This window comes from Amyelois transitella, chromosome Z (assembly GCF_032362555.1).
Source record: "Amyelois transitella isolate CPQ chromosome Z, ilAmyTran1.1, whole genome shotgun sequence".
Classification (NCBI taxonomy): domain Eukaryota; kingdom Metazoa; phylum Arthropoda; class Insecta; order Lepidoptera; family Pyralidae; genus Amyelois; species Amyelois transitella.
This window is the reverse complement of record NC_083535.1, coordinates 2,922,976-2,940,730: the sequence shown is the minus strand read 5'-3', so window position 1 is coordinate 2,940,730 and position 17,755 is coordinate 2,922,976. Positions and strand designations below refer to the sequence as shown.

The 17,755-nt window shown below is 37.3% G+C and overlaps 1 protein-coding gene across 5 annotated transcripts in view; it reads right to left on the bottom strand.

Annotated features, from left to right (window-relative positions):
• LOC106130562 (protein furry) overlaps positions 1-17,304 on the bottom strand; it is a 137,085-nt gene extending 119,781 nt beyond the window's left edge. For 2 of the 5 annotated variants that reach the window (XM_060953642.1, XM_060953644.1), the window contains exons 1-23: positions 17,133-17,304; positions 15,799-15,843; positions 15,467-15,570; positions 14,770-14,985; positions 13,748-13,899; positions 13,228-13,427; positions 12,654-12,869; positions 12,249-12,372; positions 11,714-11,935; positions 11,184-11,418; positions 10,313-10,934; positions 9,701-9,884; positions 9,313-9,518; positions 8,804-9,003; positions 8,542-8,615; positions 8,317-8,438; positions 8,141-8,228; positions 6,856-6,947; positions 5,170-5,298; positions 1,728-1,895; positions 1,222-1,371; positions 643-806; positions 253-410 (exon numbers count right to left, since the gene is read on the bottom strand). In XM_060953642.1, coding sequence (XP_060809625.1) covers positions 253-410; positions 643-806; positions 1,222-1,371; positions 1,728-1,895; positions 5,170-5,298; positions 6,856-6,947; positions 8,141-8,228; positions 8,317-8,438; positions 8,542-8,615; positions 8,804-9,003; positions 9,313-9,518; positions 9,701-9,884; positions 10,313-10,934; positions 11,184-11,418; positions 11,714-11,935; positions 12,249-12,372; positions 12,654-12,869; positions 13,228-13,427; positions 13,748-13,899; positions 14,770-14,985; positions 15,467-15,536 — 3,792 coding nt within the window. In that variant the 5' untranslated portion in view covers positions 15,537-15,570; positions 15,799-15,843; positions 17,133-17,304. Of the gene's footprint in view, positions 1-252; positions 411-642; positions 807-1,221; positions 1,372-1,727; positions 1,896-5,169; positions 5,299-6,855; positions 6,948-8,140; positions 8,229-8,316; positions 8,439-8,541; positions 8,616-8,803; positions 9,004-9,312; positions 9,519-9,700; positions 9,885-10,312; positions 10,935-11,183; positions 11,419-11,713; positions 11,936-12,248; positions 12,373-12,653; positions 12,870-13,227; positions 13,428-13,747; positions 13,900-14,769; positions 14,986-15,466; positions 15,571-15,798; positions 15,844-16,942; positions 17,020-17,132 lie in introns of those variants that run through there. The other 3 variants (XM_060953645.1, XM_060953643.1, XM_060953646.1) reach the window with 3 other exon arrangements.
• Between the last annotated feature and the right edge of the window lie 451 nt (positions 17,305-17,755).

Genomic DNA, 17,755 nt, shown 5'->3' with positions numbered 1-17,755 from the left:
GATACACCAGTAAAGTTATCTGTTGTCTTAATGTTAAGTTATTAACATCAACCAGTACATACACCCTTACTTTAGAGAGAAGTCGAGCCTCTCATCAGTCTCGGAGACATCTGGTATTTGACCAGGGTCTCAATAAAACAAACAGCGACACAGTCACTATGTCGGAGACGACTGACCGAGGCATTCGACTTTTGACCAGATTATAGTGTTCTATATAAGCTTCTTCGTAAACTCGGTAAATTTTATACTCACGTTGAGAGCAGACAAGTTGAGTCTCTCGTCTATCTCGGAGACGACTGGCTGAGGCACCAAACTGCCCAGATATTTGACCAGCGGTCCGCACCAGCCGGAGAACAGTGAGAACAAACTGCGACACAATTCTTTCTTCATCAGCGACCCGTACATTTCCACTGTTGAAAAAAGAGTTTGTTTAGTACCTACTTTGGAAAATCAAATGGTGTAAGCTCTTCAGTTCTCGTGAATAGTATTAAACATAAAAAGAAAAACGTTTTACAATAACTTTTAGATTGCCGTTAGCTAGTTCAGTTACTCTCCTTTTCCCCTACATAGTTTGCGACGCAAGAGTTTTTACAAGACATCAACATTATTACAATATTTTCGTCATACAGTCAATATACGTACACGGGAAGCTCTTGATCAGTTCTGTGACGAAGTCTGCGAATGTAAGTCTTTGTTCCCTCGCGGCCGGGGCATCTTTCTCCGCCTCCACTTCGAGACACAGACGCACTCCGTCGAGATATTCCGTGAGCGTCGGGTGGAGACTACCACTCTCCAATGTGAATGGGCTGGGGATAAGAATTAAAATTAATAATTCAGTTACTCCATATCGTCTGAGTTCGAACGATAAAAGCACAGTCAACAGCACATCCAACCTACCCAAATTTATTGTAAATCCGCCTCTATTACCACGTAAAAGAGATCCATGCAGGATATACAGTTGTTAGTAGGCACACAGACTCTTTTTGGAATTATGTACATTGGTTCGATTTCTAAACGATACTCTTACGATTAGCAAAAACATCTCACTAATACCAGAATCATAGAGAGGTAAGGATGCAACAGCCAGAAGGAAAATATAGTATCTTTGAATTAGTGCCTATCCCATAACACAAGTGTCGAACTTTCTTTGTGGCTGGCTCAATCTGTGTCATTTTTCTCTTGTATAATAAATTACTATCATTATATTTATGAACTCATTACCTGTTGGCAAATGTCTTCTTCTGTGCTATAAGCAACAGCATCTTATTCAGATGCAGCCTCAGTGCGTCTCTCCGTCGTCGTCTCCTCATGTTCTCCTGCTTCCTGTCCACTGCCTCCCGGAGAAGGGGCACCAGTTCTTCCATCAGATCTCTACAAAAATTATTCCACTCATAAAAGTCGCAATAACACTTTCGAAGTGCTGGTCAAAGTGACGTCACACCTGATGGTTGTGAAAACATAATATTTTCATATTGCATCTTTCTGTGAATCATTTGACAGTTTTTCCAAAAGCGCAGAAAACTGCGTGTGACGCAAGATGACACCGACTCACTCCTAAAGCTTCAAGTAGAATATGAAATTTCTATTATTTTATATTATGACTACCATTTCTATAGTTCAATTGATTGCAAACTTTGGAAAAAGTGGAGACTTCGACGCAGTTTATTGAATATAATTTAAATTTGAAATTGTAAGCATGCTTTTTCCAATTGGACATAATTACTCACTTTAATGCATCCGGATTGATGTTCCCGCAGGCACTGACGGCGGCGTCCCGGACCTCGGGCACTTCGCACCGGGCCAAGGGCACCGCTAGCTTATGAAGAGATCCCGGCGACGCTTGCGAACCCCGGGCTTCCCCGCCGCTGCGCTCGCTCAGCGAATCGGGAGACGAACTGTGTATGCAGTAAACATTGATACTTTCTCCTTTTGAATTTTTAAATTGCATTATAAATAATGTAAATGACAGGTATTATCCTTTATGTACTTTTCTATTGTCGTAGTTTTTGTGCGTTGCAGCGGATATGTTTGCTACAGACGTAGCGTGATCACGGTCGCTAAATACCTTTGTTATTTACATTATTCATAAATGCATGTGTCTAAAGGCCACTCTACAGATTGGTCAAAGCGCTGTCGCTGTGTCAAACAGTCGTATTGTCAAGTTATAACTTACTAATAACACTATACACAGAAATAGTTCTGTCAGTTATGTCATCTAGGATCTTGTTCCTCAGTGTTAAAGTACGAATTTAAATATCATCCTATCCTAAGAAAGGTGTCATATATTCTACTGAAAAACATAACCTTAATAATACTACAAAACTTGCATGGTTTTCAAAATGAACATTTTAAATTTAATTTGTTTTAATTGATGCTTGACCTAATGTGTACAATGGCCTTTATACAATTCTAGCCAAATTAAAGTTTACTTTAGTCACAAATGAAATCATAAGAATTTGTAATTAACTACGGATCTAAAAATGAGCAGTATTATTAAAATAATATATGTGGTTCGATACACATTACATAAATATTTCAAAATACTTAATGCATTATCAAATCTACAAAAAAATAAAAACTTGTTGCTCCTACAAAAAAAAATCATAACAGTGCCATTTAATTATTTTACTATACACATTTCAAAGCCACTTCATACAATTTACCAATGAAAACAAAAATACTAAGAAAAACATAACAAATGATAAAGCGTCCAACCTCTGTTCAAATAACAAAAACTCATTAAACACCAAATAGACAAGTATGTACATAATATCTAAGAAGCGCGTAATAGGAACATAAAGGGATGAACATATATAATGGATAATATGGATATGTTTTCAAAAACAAACAAAAATCCCACTGGTATAATACACATAGTAATAACATATAGATCTAAAATGAGAATACATGGTGCTAAAAATAATTGAATTTTGTAAACATTGTATAAGTATATTAAACACATTCAAAATTAACTTATAAAAAATTCGAAGAAAAATTCATAATTGAAAAAAAAATAGCGTTCCAAAACAAATATGATGAAAATATATAAAGCAATTCTCTGATATGAACAACTTCTCTAATAGATAACACAGAAAAAGGAGAATTAAATTAAACTTCGAAGAGTGTGAAGCTGTTTAAAGTAACACTCTGAAATAGTAGTAGTGCGACATCGATTGATCAACTAGCACCTATTAAATGAGACAGACTAGCTTTACATGTAGATGGCAGGTAGGTATGATTTATCCTCATAAGTGTAAATTCCTTCCTAAGTTGCTCATGTGATTGAAAAGGAAATAGAATTTTGAATGCAAACAAAATTAAGTTATCTACATCGAGCGGCTGCAGATGTAAACACGCAGAGTTGAGACATTAACCAATCCAAAACAGGCCTTAGCTGTTATAAATTTATGCCGTATAACATAATGAAACATAAAACTGTTGGTAATTCAATTCAGCACGGAACTCAACATTTCCTTTTCCTAAAATCTTACGATTGTTTGAAGTGTGGCTTTGCTTGCTTTTCAGCTTAATAATCTACCCAGGGACATTCTGCTGTTACATATTATAACAATATGCAGGGTTTTTTGAAAAAGGTTGAGTTCTGTCCTGTTTTTAGCTTCCGTTAGGTTTTTTAGATATTATACACAAAGACTTTAGCATACATTCTAATACTAAATTTTACCCCCATATAGGTTCTGGACACGCCGTTAAGAAGAGAGCACTGTTCAAGGAATGATTAATGTTGGAGTAAAAAACACCGGAAAATATGTATAAATATATAAAACCAATTTTTTTATTTCATATTATCCGTCTTAGGATATATTTCATAATATTTTCTCCCAGCTACTCTATCTTCCTCGAGGATTCTATTTACCAAATTACATCTCCTTGAGATGTGCTTTGCACCTCTATTTTATTATTGTACTTTTTTTATTAATTTCAATATATGTACCATCATGCACTACTATAACTGGATAACATTTCACTAATAAAAGCCAGGGATTTTCATATTCCATTGAGTAGAAAAACATCACGTAAAATGTTTTATTATTTAAATTTTTAAATCAATGTAATTTATGTAAAGAAAAACATTCGGGCATACATTCTTACTATTTGAAGCTTCATTTACAGTCGTTCTTATAAAGTTCTAAACGAAGAAACAAACTTAACGAAACTGTTTTGCTGATTCGTATTTATTAAAATCCTTCAAAAAAGCAACCATTGACTATTCATTATTGGACAGTATAAAACACTAAGGTTTTTTTTTTTATAAAACAGAAATTAATTTACTGCTCACACCAGCAATGCAGTTCTAACTAGAACCTATCTTTAACGTTGCATTTAGTCTAGTAATTAAACAATCCTGTATTCAAAAAAGCTGCTAATATTTTTTAAATAAACACTCAATAACTAGCTTCTAAATATATATAAAAAAATCATCCCAATGAGTATACGTACATGTATGACGTTTGTGACGTAATGTAATGTACAGTTTCATTGACGTTTAATCACGAATGTGTACAGACAACACAGTCCATTATGACAATGTATGAAATTAGAAATATCACCGTGGGAATATGAACTTTATGGAGTAACATTGAGATTCGCATGTGCTCTAGCTGTGCACAGTACCTATGCGTGAAGATGATCTATGGCATGATGTAGTGACTGCGTCTGCGTCCACTGCACGACCCACAATGAAATGGCCCATGTACACGATACCATATCGAATGGCTATAACGCGGACAAAGTTGATGCAACTTGACGTATTGGCAGCGTAATGTCAGACACTATAAAGTTAAATTTTCTAACTGTTAAGATTAAGGTAAAATGTCAATCTTTTATTTTATTTTTAGATAAATACTTATAAAGCTTGACCAGAAACTTTTCTGACCTGTCAATGAAGGAATCATAAAAAGGCCCACTACTTTATTGAGTTGTAAATTATTGGCAACTTTATATTTTAGTATACTCTTGAAGCAGTAATATGGCGGGGTCAGCTGCGAATATATTTCTGCTCAAGGTAGTAGTATAAAAATAACACATATTATTTTAATTTTTAGTAGTTTGACTGTATAAAAAGTTTTACATTCTCATTACGCTACCAATCCGCGCCCCTTATGATCAGTGAAGGCGACGTGCACATTATAACGAGCGTCAATTGGCCACCTCGTCCGTTTGTGTTGTCTGTGCGCGCGCGCATAGCTCAAGGGCAGCGTGAAGAAGCCGCCGGGCGCGTTGAGGCTCTCGCTCGATGAACTGAGGGCAGCCAATCCGAGCCACCCCTCCGTCTCAGTGCTACTGAACAGATATAGTCTGACCAACGAAGGATGTCAACAAAAGACGGCAAATTCAAAGTGTGTCAATGTTTAAATTAAATTTCGTTACTAAAAAGCATTATTACAACATACGATTTTAGTAAACAAAGTTGCTACCACATTTAAAGATGTCAGTTTCATATGTAACATAAAAATATATCAGAATTGTCAATTTGACCTTTGAAGACCACCTTTCAATTTCATTGCTGTAACTTTGTCTTTCCCATACGGTTACAAAAAATATAACTTTTTAATGAAAACTGACGGTTGAAAGTTGTTTAATTATAAACAATTTATCGAAATAGTATCTCATAATATTCTGGACAACCTTCGTTGGTTAGACATTATCACTTTTCGCCATTATGTCACGCCCCTACTGTAGCATATCACCCAAATCCATGTACTCCATATTTGAAAAGTTCCTTCAGAGTAAGTTCTTTTCATATAATGCGAAAATTGTGGTTATTATTATAAATGATATTATTTGACAAATCTGGAAACTCTCTCACTATTACACTTCGTTTTCATTTCAAATTAATCAATGAATAAACTAATATTCTTCTACCCTAACAAAACGTGTTACACACAAAATCTAAGCTAACAACTGTAATACTATCCCATTCCTAACGATAAAATTAATAAAATGTGCAGAATATTTGTGTGGTAAAACTGTAAGAGATAATACGTCATTTATAAATATCATAATATAAATGCATGCGTTCCATACATAATGTTTAAAATGAGACATCGAATTATACAACTCGAAATCGCCTCTATATACTATAAATATCAGTGGTACTAATTGATATCCTTAGATACGCAAATGAGACTAAATATAGATAATTTGGCACATGACATAAACATATAGCAAAACAAGGGTTGCTACTCGTACACAGCACATCCAGTCAATAAATACATGTTACTGCCAATCGAATGGAAAATAATTTGAAAAATCAAGCCAATTTGTACTAATTTTACTGGTTTGTGTCGAGTGGCCCTTGCAAGGGAACGGGGAAACGTTAGCGGTGGGTTTGATGAATAGAATAGTCACTTAGACCGTTATTTTTCTAAACCATGGAGCCTCATTCACTGCGGACGCAATCTGATTGGTTAATTACTTCACGTATCCGTACGTTCGCCGTTCGTAATGTCGTACTAGCACAGAAAGTAAAACTTCTTTTTCCAAGAGATGTTGTAATACGTAAATACAGTAACTAAGTGCTTATTTCTCATAAGAGTAACACGGAGCATTATCTTTGTACAAAAATATAAGGATTAAATATAAATAATTGGTCACATCATCATGTAATTATTCGTAACTGAATAATTAACTAAGGCAATAAAATTTACTATCTTCCTATGTAACCCTTCGTACTTTAAGTTAATAAAGTTTCTTTAATTTCCTCTAATGTAGGTAATTGTTTTTCTTTATTTATAGTTTTTTATTTAAACACAATTCCCCACCGCTACGTTTCCCGCGCCAATCAAATGTACCTTCATGTGACGAGTTACGTTAGACGGGTCATGACCACGTTACCTGAGACTGAGGTCAGGGCTAGCACAGCGGATCACTGGGCTGGGCACAGCTGGGACTACGAGGTACGCCATGGTCATGTAGTACTTCCACACCTGAAATACAAAATAATTCGTGATTAAATAATTCTTTTTGTTGTTCTTTATCATATTAGATTTCTTAAAATGGGTTCCAGGGTTAATTATCTTTGATATAAAATATGACGTCAATATATTGTAGCGGGAGCGATGATTCGGCTCGACCGCCACCAAAGGGAAGATCTTCCGCCAGGCTAGGTGTTATGCCTGGGGAACCGCGGCTCCGACGATGTTGTGTCAGAGGTTGTATATATAGCTCCAATCCGTGAAATCTCTGAAATCGCGATTTGGGTTCTTCGCTGCTATTGGCTGAGCGCGTCGATTTCTTCGAGATGATTGACAGTTGTTGTTTGATTGGATGTTGCGACGAGTGGCGTAGAGATGTCGCCACAGTACTCCCCCTCAAGACCGGAGGTCTGATGTCTTGATCTTGCTGTGCAATCTGTGCTTCAGTAGCTTGCAAGTGCCAGTTGCCTTCCAGTGAGTCGGAAGTTGCTCGAAGTCCTAGTGAGTCAGGAGTGAGCCGTTGCGTTGCTCGTAGTCTGCGGTGAGTCGAGACAGTAGAGAGCGAAGTCGACTTGTTGGCGCCGGGAGAAATCGTGCAGAGCTGCCACGCTGGAGAGAAGAGCGGCCGTCGAAGAGATCCAGGCGTGGGCTGCGGTAGATGCGTCGGTCGCTGAAGTCGATGAGAGTGAGTGCGGGTGGAGACAGGACCAGGAAGCTCGGTGAGTCGGCTGCGATGGACCTGCTGCGATACCCAGTTGCTGGCTTGCTGTGAGACTGCTTGCAGAGTGAGGAGTGTGCTGAGGATTGGAGTTGATGATGATGGAGAAGGTTGCTTCCAATCACGTCGGGGTCACCAATGTAGCGGGAGCGATGATTCGGCTCGACCGCCACCAAAGGGAAGATCTTCCGCCAGGCTAGGTAGGTGTTATGCCTGGGGAACCGCGGCTCCGACGATGTTGTGTCGGAGGTTGTATATATAGCTCCAATCCGTGAAATCTCTGAAATCGCGATTTGGGTTCTTCGCTGCTATTGGCTGAGCGCGTCGATTTCTTCGAGATGATTGACAGTTGTTGTTTGATTGGATGTTGCGACGAGTGGCGTAGAGATGTCGCCACAATATATTTTTTCTTATTTGGACCAAGGATTTAGCAAGTTTAATAAAATTTTGCAAATTAAAATACCTGCATATATAAAATTAACGTTACCTGCATATAGCTATCTTTTTCTTTTTCTGGTTTCCTCGGCAACGCTGGGCTTCGAGACAGAAGCGACGCCCGGTTGTCGTTCACGGGCCTGTAAGATACAGACATACGTACATATTATTTTTTTATTAACATAGCAGAAAACTGAACAATTAAATTTTATTATATACGTGACTTACGCCGGTTCTATAATGGTGAAGAGTGCGTGTATTCGCGCATGTAGAATCGGCCACGCCTGCAGTACTGTGGCGGGACATCGCGCCGGCACGCGGTTCCGCTCGAGAAGACCGAATAGCACCACCTAGCGGCGAAAAAAAAACGGTTATAAGCAATAAAACAATGAATATGCCGAAGAGCTTTATAAAAAACGATTTGATAAATTAATAATAAATTAAATGACTTACTTCCCAAGGATCTGCACCATTTGATGCGCTCCCGCTCCAACTATTCTTTGAAGACGTTTCATCGTGTTGAATACCTTTAGCAAATTATGAAAATTATAAGTATTTGAATTTTAAGTGCAAGCTCTCAATATTTTTTTAAACCAGCCAAGTCTTTGTCGAACTCTCAACTATAGCTCCCGTATATGTAGGTGGCGCTATATTCGCGCAGAAGAAGCCGCGTGTAAAAGCAAGTTGAGTACTATAATATGAAAGAAACACATACCTGCGGTCCAAACTGCGTGGCTCCTCTCTGCTATCCAGACCAAATCTGGCTGTCCCGCCGCTAATATAGCTTGTTTCTCAGCGGGCGGCAATAAAGGCAGACATTTCTCAGCGAAATATGGAACGTGAGCGTCCGCCGCGTCTATAAGGGCGGGCTCATCGCGAGTTAGCTGAAGTTTCTCTAGTAGGTATTTGCATTCGCTGTAACAATGATAATGAGTTGGGACTAGGATGCTGGCAACTATGCTGGTATAAAGTGGTTGTGGCTATCCGCGACGTAGTAAAAAATAATTCGACATAACGATAGATATTCGACGTGTAAAAAAATTCAATTACTAACACAAAAGATAAAGAGATAAAAAGTAATATTTTTTAATAAAGAAGTTGTATCCATCACCTTAACTGTAGGTTTAGATTTTTTAAAGGCAGTAATAAGAGTAATATACAAAAATAACATCGCTCGTTAATACTGGCCACTAAAAAAACAAGTCACAGAAAAGTTAAACTTACAGTAAAACATGAACAGCCAATCTCCTCGGGTATGCTTTGCACTGACACAACATCACTAGGCCCAGAGCTTCTACCCCCCGGATCACAGAGGCCAGTGGTTCAGTCTTGGTTGGAACTGTGGTAGCGGTTGGTTCACCGTTCTTCCAACTGGTGAGCAGTTGGAGAAGCATGCGAAGACCTTTCTCAACTAATTGTGGCGATGTGTCCTGGATAAAGAAATGTTTCATAAATTATTTATAAATTATGGAATAAGGAAGTCGCTTAGTTCGCTATATAATACCTCACTACCCACAGCAGCGGAAGGCGGACCCTGGGCCCCGAATCATTGCTGTGGCGTGTGCAACCAGAAACACGCAAAGATAAGAGAGAGATCAGTATAGGTACATACCTGAACTTCCTTAGCCAAGAACTGAGTAAAACCGGCCAATACATCCTGCCTCCACTCTGGAAAGTCCACTATGAGGGTCTGAAGGCTCTGGAAGGAGAGTCCTCGCAGTTCTTCGTCCATGTGGACAGTCAGCCGGCACAACAGGTCAACCAGCTCACTGGGGCCCATGGCTTCAGGTATCAGTCTGTAAGGTGTGAAAGGTAATTTGAAGAACAGAGTATTTATGAGATTCTTTATTTCACGACAATGCATCATTTAACTTGAAAATAAATTAACTAAAAAATAAAGGTCCCTATCGCTTTCAAAGTGCATGAAGCGTAAGGGCGTTACAACAGCAATGGAATAATTATACTGCAGCATTTATGTCACTAACGTCAATTAACATAGAAACAATAACCGACGGAATAGTCCTTACGAATAAAGTGACGCTAAATATATAATATAATATGTTCCCCCCACTCCTCTAAGGGGGAAATATAGTGCAACACCTTTTTTAATTAAGTATGTCAGTAAACTGTTAATTACACAGATTTTGTTGACTACCTTAAGGTAGTTGAAGTCGCGGGAAGCACCTAGTTAGATAAAGAAAGAACTATAATCGTAGACCCTTACCTTGGTATAGCAGCAACACAGGTGCGGAACAAGTCAATCCTTGGCTTCCTCTCCCCCGTATTGATCTCCTGCTCTTTGGTTACATTCTGCGTGTTCGTCAGCATCAGTGGCCTTCCGTAATGCGCGTCCAAAGCCCGAAGGATCTCCACTAACACTCGCCTAACAAACGGGAAGTAAGCGCTCATCCCTATCGACCTAGCCGTTTCGTCTGTCAACATTTTGTTCAGAAATGTCTTCTTCACTCTCAATGTATTCCCTGAGGGCAAAGTCCCGGCTGTTCTGGGCATAGGAGGTTCCCCTTCTTTTTGCTGCAAACTATCTGCAACTACGAGGAACGCTCGCAAACCTATGGACATCCTCTCAGGAGTAAGTATTATCTTGATCGGTCGCCCGACCATTAGCAAATCGAAGACTATCTCCCTCATTGCAAAGTCCAGCCTCTCTTGCGCAATGAACTGAATGATTTTGACGAAAATGTTTAGGGGAGTGTCTCGTGGAACGACGCCCTTCGAACCCTTTGGAAATAGCGAGTTGACGATGCTTTGAAGACGGGACTGCGTCGCGGAGTTACTCTCACATTTGATTCTTATCATGTAGACCCATAGTAACCGGAATAACGATTCTGAAACAAATAACATTGTAATCGTTATATCTTTCGTAGTGAAAATAGAAATAAATTTTGTTGCTGTTTTTGTATGATGTTGATGAGGCAGAGTTTAATAATAAAACAGTTACAAATAATTTTAAATCCTCTCCACTCTTTTTTAATTTAATAACCATCTACTACACCCGACAATTTTAGGCCTAGATAATTTAGAAATTACTTACCTAAAGGAGGGTTTTAGGCCTAGATAATTTAGAAATTACTTACCTAAAGCGACCCTGCACATCTTAGGGTCCCTATTCTTCAAATGCGACAGGCACATTGCTAGGAAACAATGCCAGTTAGCAAGAAAAAACTGTTTCTGCGACACACAGAGCAAGCACGTGACCAGCGGGAACAGAGCAAGGCGATGTTTGGACTTGGTGCTGGCGTCGAGGGTGTGGCTGTACAGCATCTCGACGAAATTCTTAAGGCAGGGGACGTTCACTTCGTTTTTGACGGTCTGCAATTGGAAATTTTATGTTTCTAGAATTTTTTAAAGAGATTTGATGGTTGAAGAGTTCTCAATAATAAAGCGTGCGGGATGCACAGGATGGCATATGTTCGAATCCTTCTACGGCCATGTACCAAGGACTGTTCTCTGTGGTATCTACGTTAGTTTGTCTGCTAACCGAGCATTTACGGCAAAGGAAACCTTCGAGAGGAATCCTACACATTCAGGTAACTGGATGTGGAACTGTGATCTCACCTGCATTAGGAAGAATACAAAAATATTTTTAAAGACAACATAAACTCACCGCAGCGACTGGCACCAGAATCTCCACAAACAGTCCAGCGAGCGCGTGCCTTATATCCTTATCCTTCGCCTCCAGGAAGTACTGCGCGCACTCCTGCAGGAACTGAAATGAGGCTTCGAACTCTTCGATAGGGACCATTTTCACTCGAAAGAATTTCATCCCCATGAGAAGGGATATGATGCTTTGCGTGGTGTGCGGAGATGGCTCGCGGCTTTTCAGCTCCTGTATAAGAATAAGTTTAATTTTTATTTTTTTAATTAATATACACCTGTTTGATCATAGATCTCTGTAATCTGACACTCATGTCTGCGGATTATGGTAATTTTGAGGATGCATCCTGAAAAATTATCTGCATCGGTAAGATCTTATATAAAAACTTTAACAGCTGCAATCGTAATATAGGACATATGAATTGAGTGATGAACATAGAAACCTGTTAACATTATACCAAAGTATCTGTCTACTGTTGTTATAAAGAGGTGTAGATTTTATGAATTTAGAAATGAAAACATGGAAAAGTTAATATCATGTTCACCTTTAGTTCAGCTGTGAAGCGCTTCCGCACCGATGCAAATCTGGACTGAGCTAAGACACCGATGACTTCCGCATACAAGTCTGCGATAATGTGCACATTTGCTGCATTCGGATTGGACTGGAGCCTGCAAAATGTACTTATATCAATATTAGAACAAAGTGCCAAAAACTACTAATTTATTCTGCATAGATTAGATTAGCAGTGAAATTCGGCGTTCTCAAACTAGCAGTTCTTGCGTGACATAGTCATCAATTGGCCAGACCATTAGGTACAGAAATTTTATATATAACATTTTCACCAATCTATACAGGTGTTTTATGTATAACATTTTCACCCATTTATACTACAAGGTCTTTGCCCTGACTTTATAATAGGATATTATGAGGACGTTGCTTAAATACTTACCCTTCTTTATAATTAAACCTTTTGAACGCCACATTCTCTATGTAATGCACCAAATCTTCATGCCCTGGATGGAAAGGCAGCTGCTTTAGGACCTCAATCAGGGCCAAACAGAACAAGAACTCCACAGCCAAGTCTCTGCGCTCCGCTTGCAATTCTTCACAGCTTCTCTCCGTGGTCTCTGCCCCGGCTGTGCTGCCGGATACTATGTAGATAATGCTAAGGACAAAAAGAAACTTCAGTAGATACATAATTGAATTGACGCAAAATTTCACTTCCACAACTTTGAGACAGCAATACTGCTTTGGTAAAATATCGCGACAGGGCCTGCCTTTTCAAAGTCTAACTATTCACAATTCACAATGATGCTTTGATCTCAAGATGACAGCGGTAATCATTGGCAAATATTGCACAAGTTTTAAAGCCCAGAGGGCTAGTGAATGGGAAATGTACTTTAATGAGAGAGACATTTTAGATGTGTAGTATTCGGTAGTGTGAAACTATCCTCAAAATTTCTTCATTTACAAAAATCCCAACTAAGCATAAGTCTACATTATAAATATATTTTAAAACAAACCTTTTATTCCTAAGATCCTGATGTGGTTTCTTGGCTTGTTCGCTGAGCTGCGGCGAGTCGGCCATCTGCCGCTCGAGCCAGCCGAACAACGCCCGCAGGAGTGAAGGGAGGCAGTGTTCCGCCACCGTGCCAAAGGCGCTTAGTATCTGGTCAAGCTGGGGATCCTCGCCTCGTTGCAGCGTTTTGTTCAGTGGCTTTTCCTGTCGCAAATTTATTAAAGTTAGTGACAATGTTGATAGGATTACCCATATATTGCTTATCTTTTAATAGTTAAATACATAATAATATGAAATAAATTACAAATTGTGCACCATAATGGGGCGAATTCCATGGAGTTTTACAAGTCTTGTAGTTTGCCATACCTTGGTCTGGTCCAATTATTTTTTTCAAATAACATGTAAGTATATTCTCATTTAATTATGAAAGAAAACTTGTCTAGTCTGTAGTTTATACCTCCGAAAACTATTATAATCGAAACAAAATATTAAAACAAAACATTTTTAAGAGTGATTATCTTTACCAGTGGCTCAGCCATAACTGCTTCCATTTTACGCTCAGCCTGCACAGTGAACTCGGTAAATAGCAACCTCATGACGAACTCCCCGGGCCTCAAGTCTGTATCAGACGGCGGCACTATGGGGCCCTTGTGTGGACCCCAAGGAAGCATTTGACCTGGAAAAACAAAACGAAGTTAACTATGAGCACACTGGATGCAAGTTCTGAACTGATGTGGTTTGCTAGTTCCGAATTGAATTTTAATAATAACAAATAGGAATTTCAGTTTCAGTGCTATGTTTGGTGCTTGATTAGATAAGACTAAATTTGAAGCTAATGGTATGCATTTTCTTTGTGTGGGAGCATCTTTTGTTCAAAAATGAAAACAGCTTTCAACATCCAAGTTGCAATAATAAGTACTAACAGTTTGCAATTGGCATGGGTATGTATGAAAATTACCTAAATTACAAAGTGTATGGGGTATGCATTCTGTCAATTGAAACTAGTTGAAGCAACCAATAAATTGAAATCAATAAACAGTGAGTATGCACTATACAACAGTCATAAGCTGATTCATCATCATTTCGGCCGTAGGACGTCCACTGCTGAACATAGGCCTCCCCCAATGACTTCCATCTTGCTCTGTTGCAGTCCACCTGCTTTCAACGTTTCCCTGTGTACTTCGTCCATCTCGCTTATAAGCTGGTTATTAGTCACATAACCAAGAGTTAGCTTAATTTTGTATGATTCCTTACTGTTTATGTATGCTCTTATCTTTCGCCTGAGCTTCGTCAAAAGCAGACTACAAATCTCTGGGCAAGATAGTGTATTTGTTCAGTAGACCGCTCATGACAACTCTTTAAAATTCCATAACATTTACACTGTCACCTACAATATATTTTTAGGTGACCCCAAGCTTTGTAATTAACAGCTGAGATGGCAATTCATAATGATCTACACAATATCTCTCATATATTATAAGCCCAGACCCTAAGATAAATGTGGAGGGTGCACTGGGGACATGCAAAAATGAGAAACGGATCTTACCTCTAGTGGAGATCAATGATGACAGGCCTCCAATGCTTCTCCAATCTGATGAATTAGCTGGTTTATCTGCCAAGCTGTGAGCAGGATCTGTCGTGGAACCATCTGTGGCTGAACTGGCATCCGGTTGAGAGAGATCGTGCCGAGCCGCTTCAGATAAAGCACTGCCTTCTGATTCTGCTTCACTGGATACCATTGATGACGGAGGCTCTTCTGCACCTGTTTTAAGTTTACATAAGTTACATAACTTTTGTGTAAAAATAATTATTGTTTTTACAAAAATTGTGAATTCAGTTGCAAATTCAACATACAAGGCCTATATCAAATTATATCTTCTTTAGATTTTAACATTAGAGGGCTGTCATATTGCCAGCGGAATGCTTTGAATAATTGAATATTAATGCATAATTAATTGTAACAATATGAAAGTAATTAATTTACAATTAACTTGTTTGAGTTTTTTAGAAACTAAGTAATTTGATAAAGTATATGTGAGTATGTATGTGTATCTCTAATATGTTCTGAAAATCAAGCAAACATGTTACACAAATATTTGCACTCACTAAAAGGGAAATCGAAAACCAAGGGCAAATTCTATAGCTAAGAACACAGGAGGACCAGGGTACAAATAAAGATTCCTATTGAGCAACAAAATATTCCTCATACAAAAATGAGAATAATGTTATATTTGGTTACTTACCTGATGCATCTTCAGGATGCCCGTCCGAAGGCACGGTGCTCAGAGAATCAGATTCCTCTGAAGTCATCATTTTGCCAATCTTTTTCCTAGCTATATTTATATTTCTGTGAAGTAAAGAAGTAACAGATGGCATCATTGAACTATTACACACATATGAAGGTGCATGATCGAGTACAGTGTAAATGATTTAAGTAAATGTTAATAAACTATCACATTTTATAAACATAGCAGGACAACAGGAAAGTCACAGTCACTCCGCTAGTACTGAACACAACAAGGAAATAATATACTGGTTCAAAAGTATTTAGCAAGTTTAAACATTATTAACTTACCTCTAACTACATAACTGAATTCAATCCAATGTTGACTCATAGTTCCTGAAAAATAACAGCTATCCATAGAATTCAAAATAATGTAAATGTAAAGTGGTAAATGTGTTGTCACAACTGATGGTAATCACCACTACACCAATCTATAGTTTTAATTACAAAGAGGCATTTCCTTTGTTATATATTATTCCAATTTCTATACATCTATCATATTTTTATTTTCAAATGAAGAGCATTATGAAATCGCTGAGCGTGAAATAAATAAAGAGCTAATGCTTTACATGTATATTATGATGTAGAATCCAGATAGGTATTACGACCCTCAATAAATGATACAAAATGGCTAATATGAGCTTAGCTAATAACTAAAACACAAAGTTAAACTGTTATTTGATAACAAAATAGCTACAGATATAAAACCAATTAGAAAAATAAAAGTATTTTCCTATGTATAGTTATGGTTTATTTGTATTAAAAGATTTTACAAAATTTATATTTATTTGAATCAGATGTATTATATCTGAATGTGGCAGTTATTAAAAAGAGTTAGCATAATTATTTTTTGATTTATGGTTTATTATCTTCAAACTCCTTACAATTTAGAATTATTTTCGGTTACATTGTCCTTGATATGTTAAAAATGGTTTAAGAATATCAAAGGCAATGTCTTATTTCAACAATAAACAGTTTTTAATTGTTTTTTTAATAGAATTGTATTTTCATTATTTCTAATTCATTTGAATTTATGATTACCAGACATTGAACCATGTCTCTGAAATAAAACTGTCATTTTAATGTATTTTTCCATATGAGTCATAGAATAACATATGAAATGGGAACAAAACATGTCTTTTGATAAAATTTTATTACATCTACACCAATATACAATTGAAATGCCGCAAGAACAAATAATGTTGTTTTTGTAATGTTTGATGGAAAATAAAGCTCATACATAGGTTTATTACTCATCATAAACAGTTACTCAATGTCAAAGTGCTAATCCACTAAGAGAAAATACCCAATAAAAGTAGTTTATTGTTTTTTCATATATTATAAAGACAAAAATTAAGGTTTATTACAAAATAAATCAGTCGCAACAGTTAAGGCTAAATTGACGATAAATAAATAATTATTATAATGTACCTACTTAACAAAAACTTCAGACTATAATATAAGGAAACATATATTGCTTAGCGTTGTACACCTACGAGATTATTGATTATTTGGTAGATAACCAATATTTCACGAATGAATCATAAATAATCAACTTTTAAAATAAAAACAATGTAGGTAAGAATTTGACGCAAGCTGCATTGAAGCGTGCCACAATTTTGTACCTTTGTCTTCCATGTTAGAAGTAACGGTGCATTATTTTATGATGATAACGCAGCTCCTCATTAGATAGTCTTAATTGTTAAACAGAACTCTGACGAAATAATATCAGTAGAGTAAAATTACAATCACACAGACTTATCGCAAATTAAGTTTTTGACATTATTTTTTCGTTAGATAATATGACCAAAACCAAAAGTTATTATTTTTACTATGCAAGCAATAAGACTTAACACACCTTTTTAATTTAACCGAGTTATATTGCCTGAGTTGTGTCATTTTTACTGATTGTCACTTTGATTGATTGTCATGTCACCGGATGTAGTGCATAATCTGTGGATTACGTTTCGTTTTCGTTGAGATTACCAATCGTGCGAATAGGTGGAGTCTTATGACGGTCTACCTATCTCTGTTTTGTGTTGCTAATAGGAAAGGAACGTGCTAGCAGTGTTGCCCTAATCATACATACCTTGATTAGGGGTAATTTATAGTTTTTTATTTTTTTAAAAGATGGAAAAATAAAATTTCTTCACAAAGTATTGGCATAATAAAAAACTTTTCAGCCATTTTCAAGTAATTGTTTAATTATAGATCTAGGTAATGACTCATAAATGATAATGGCCTTATG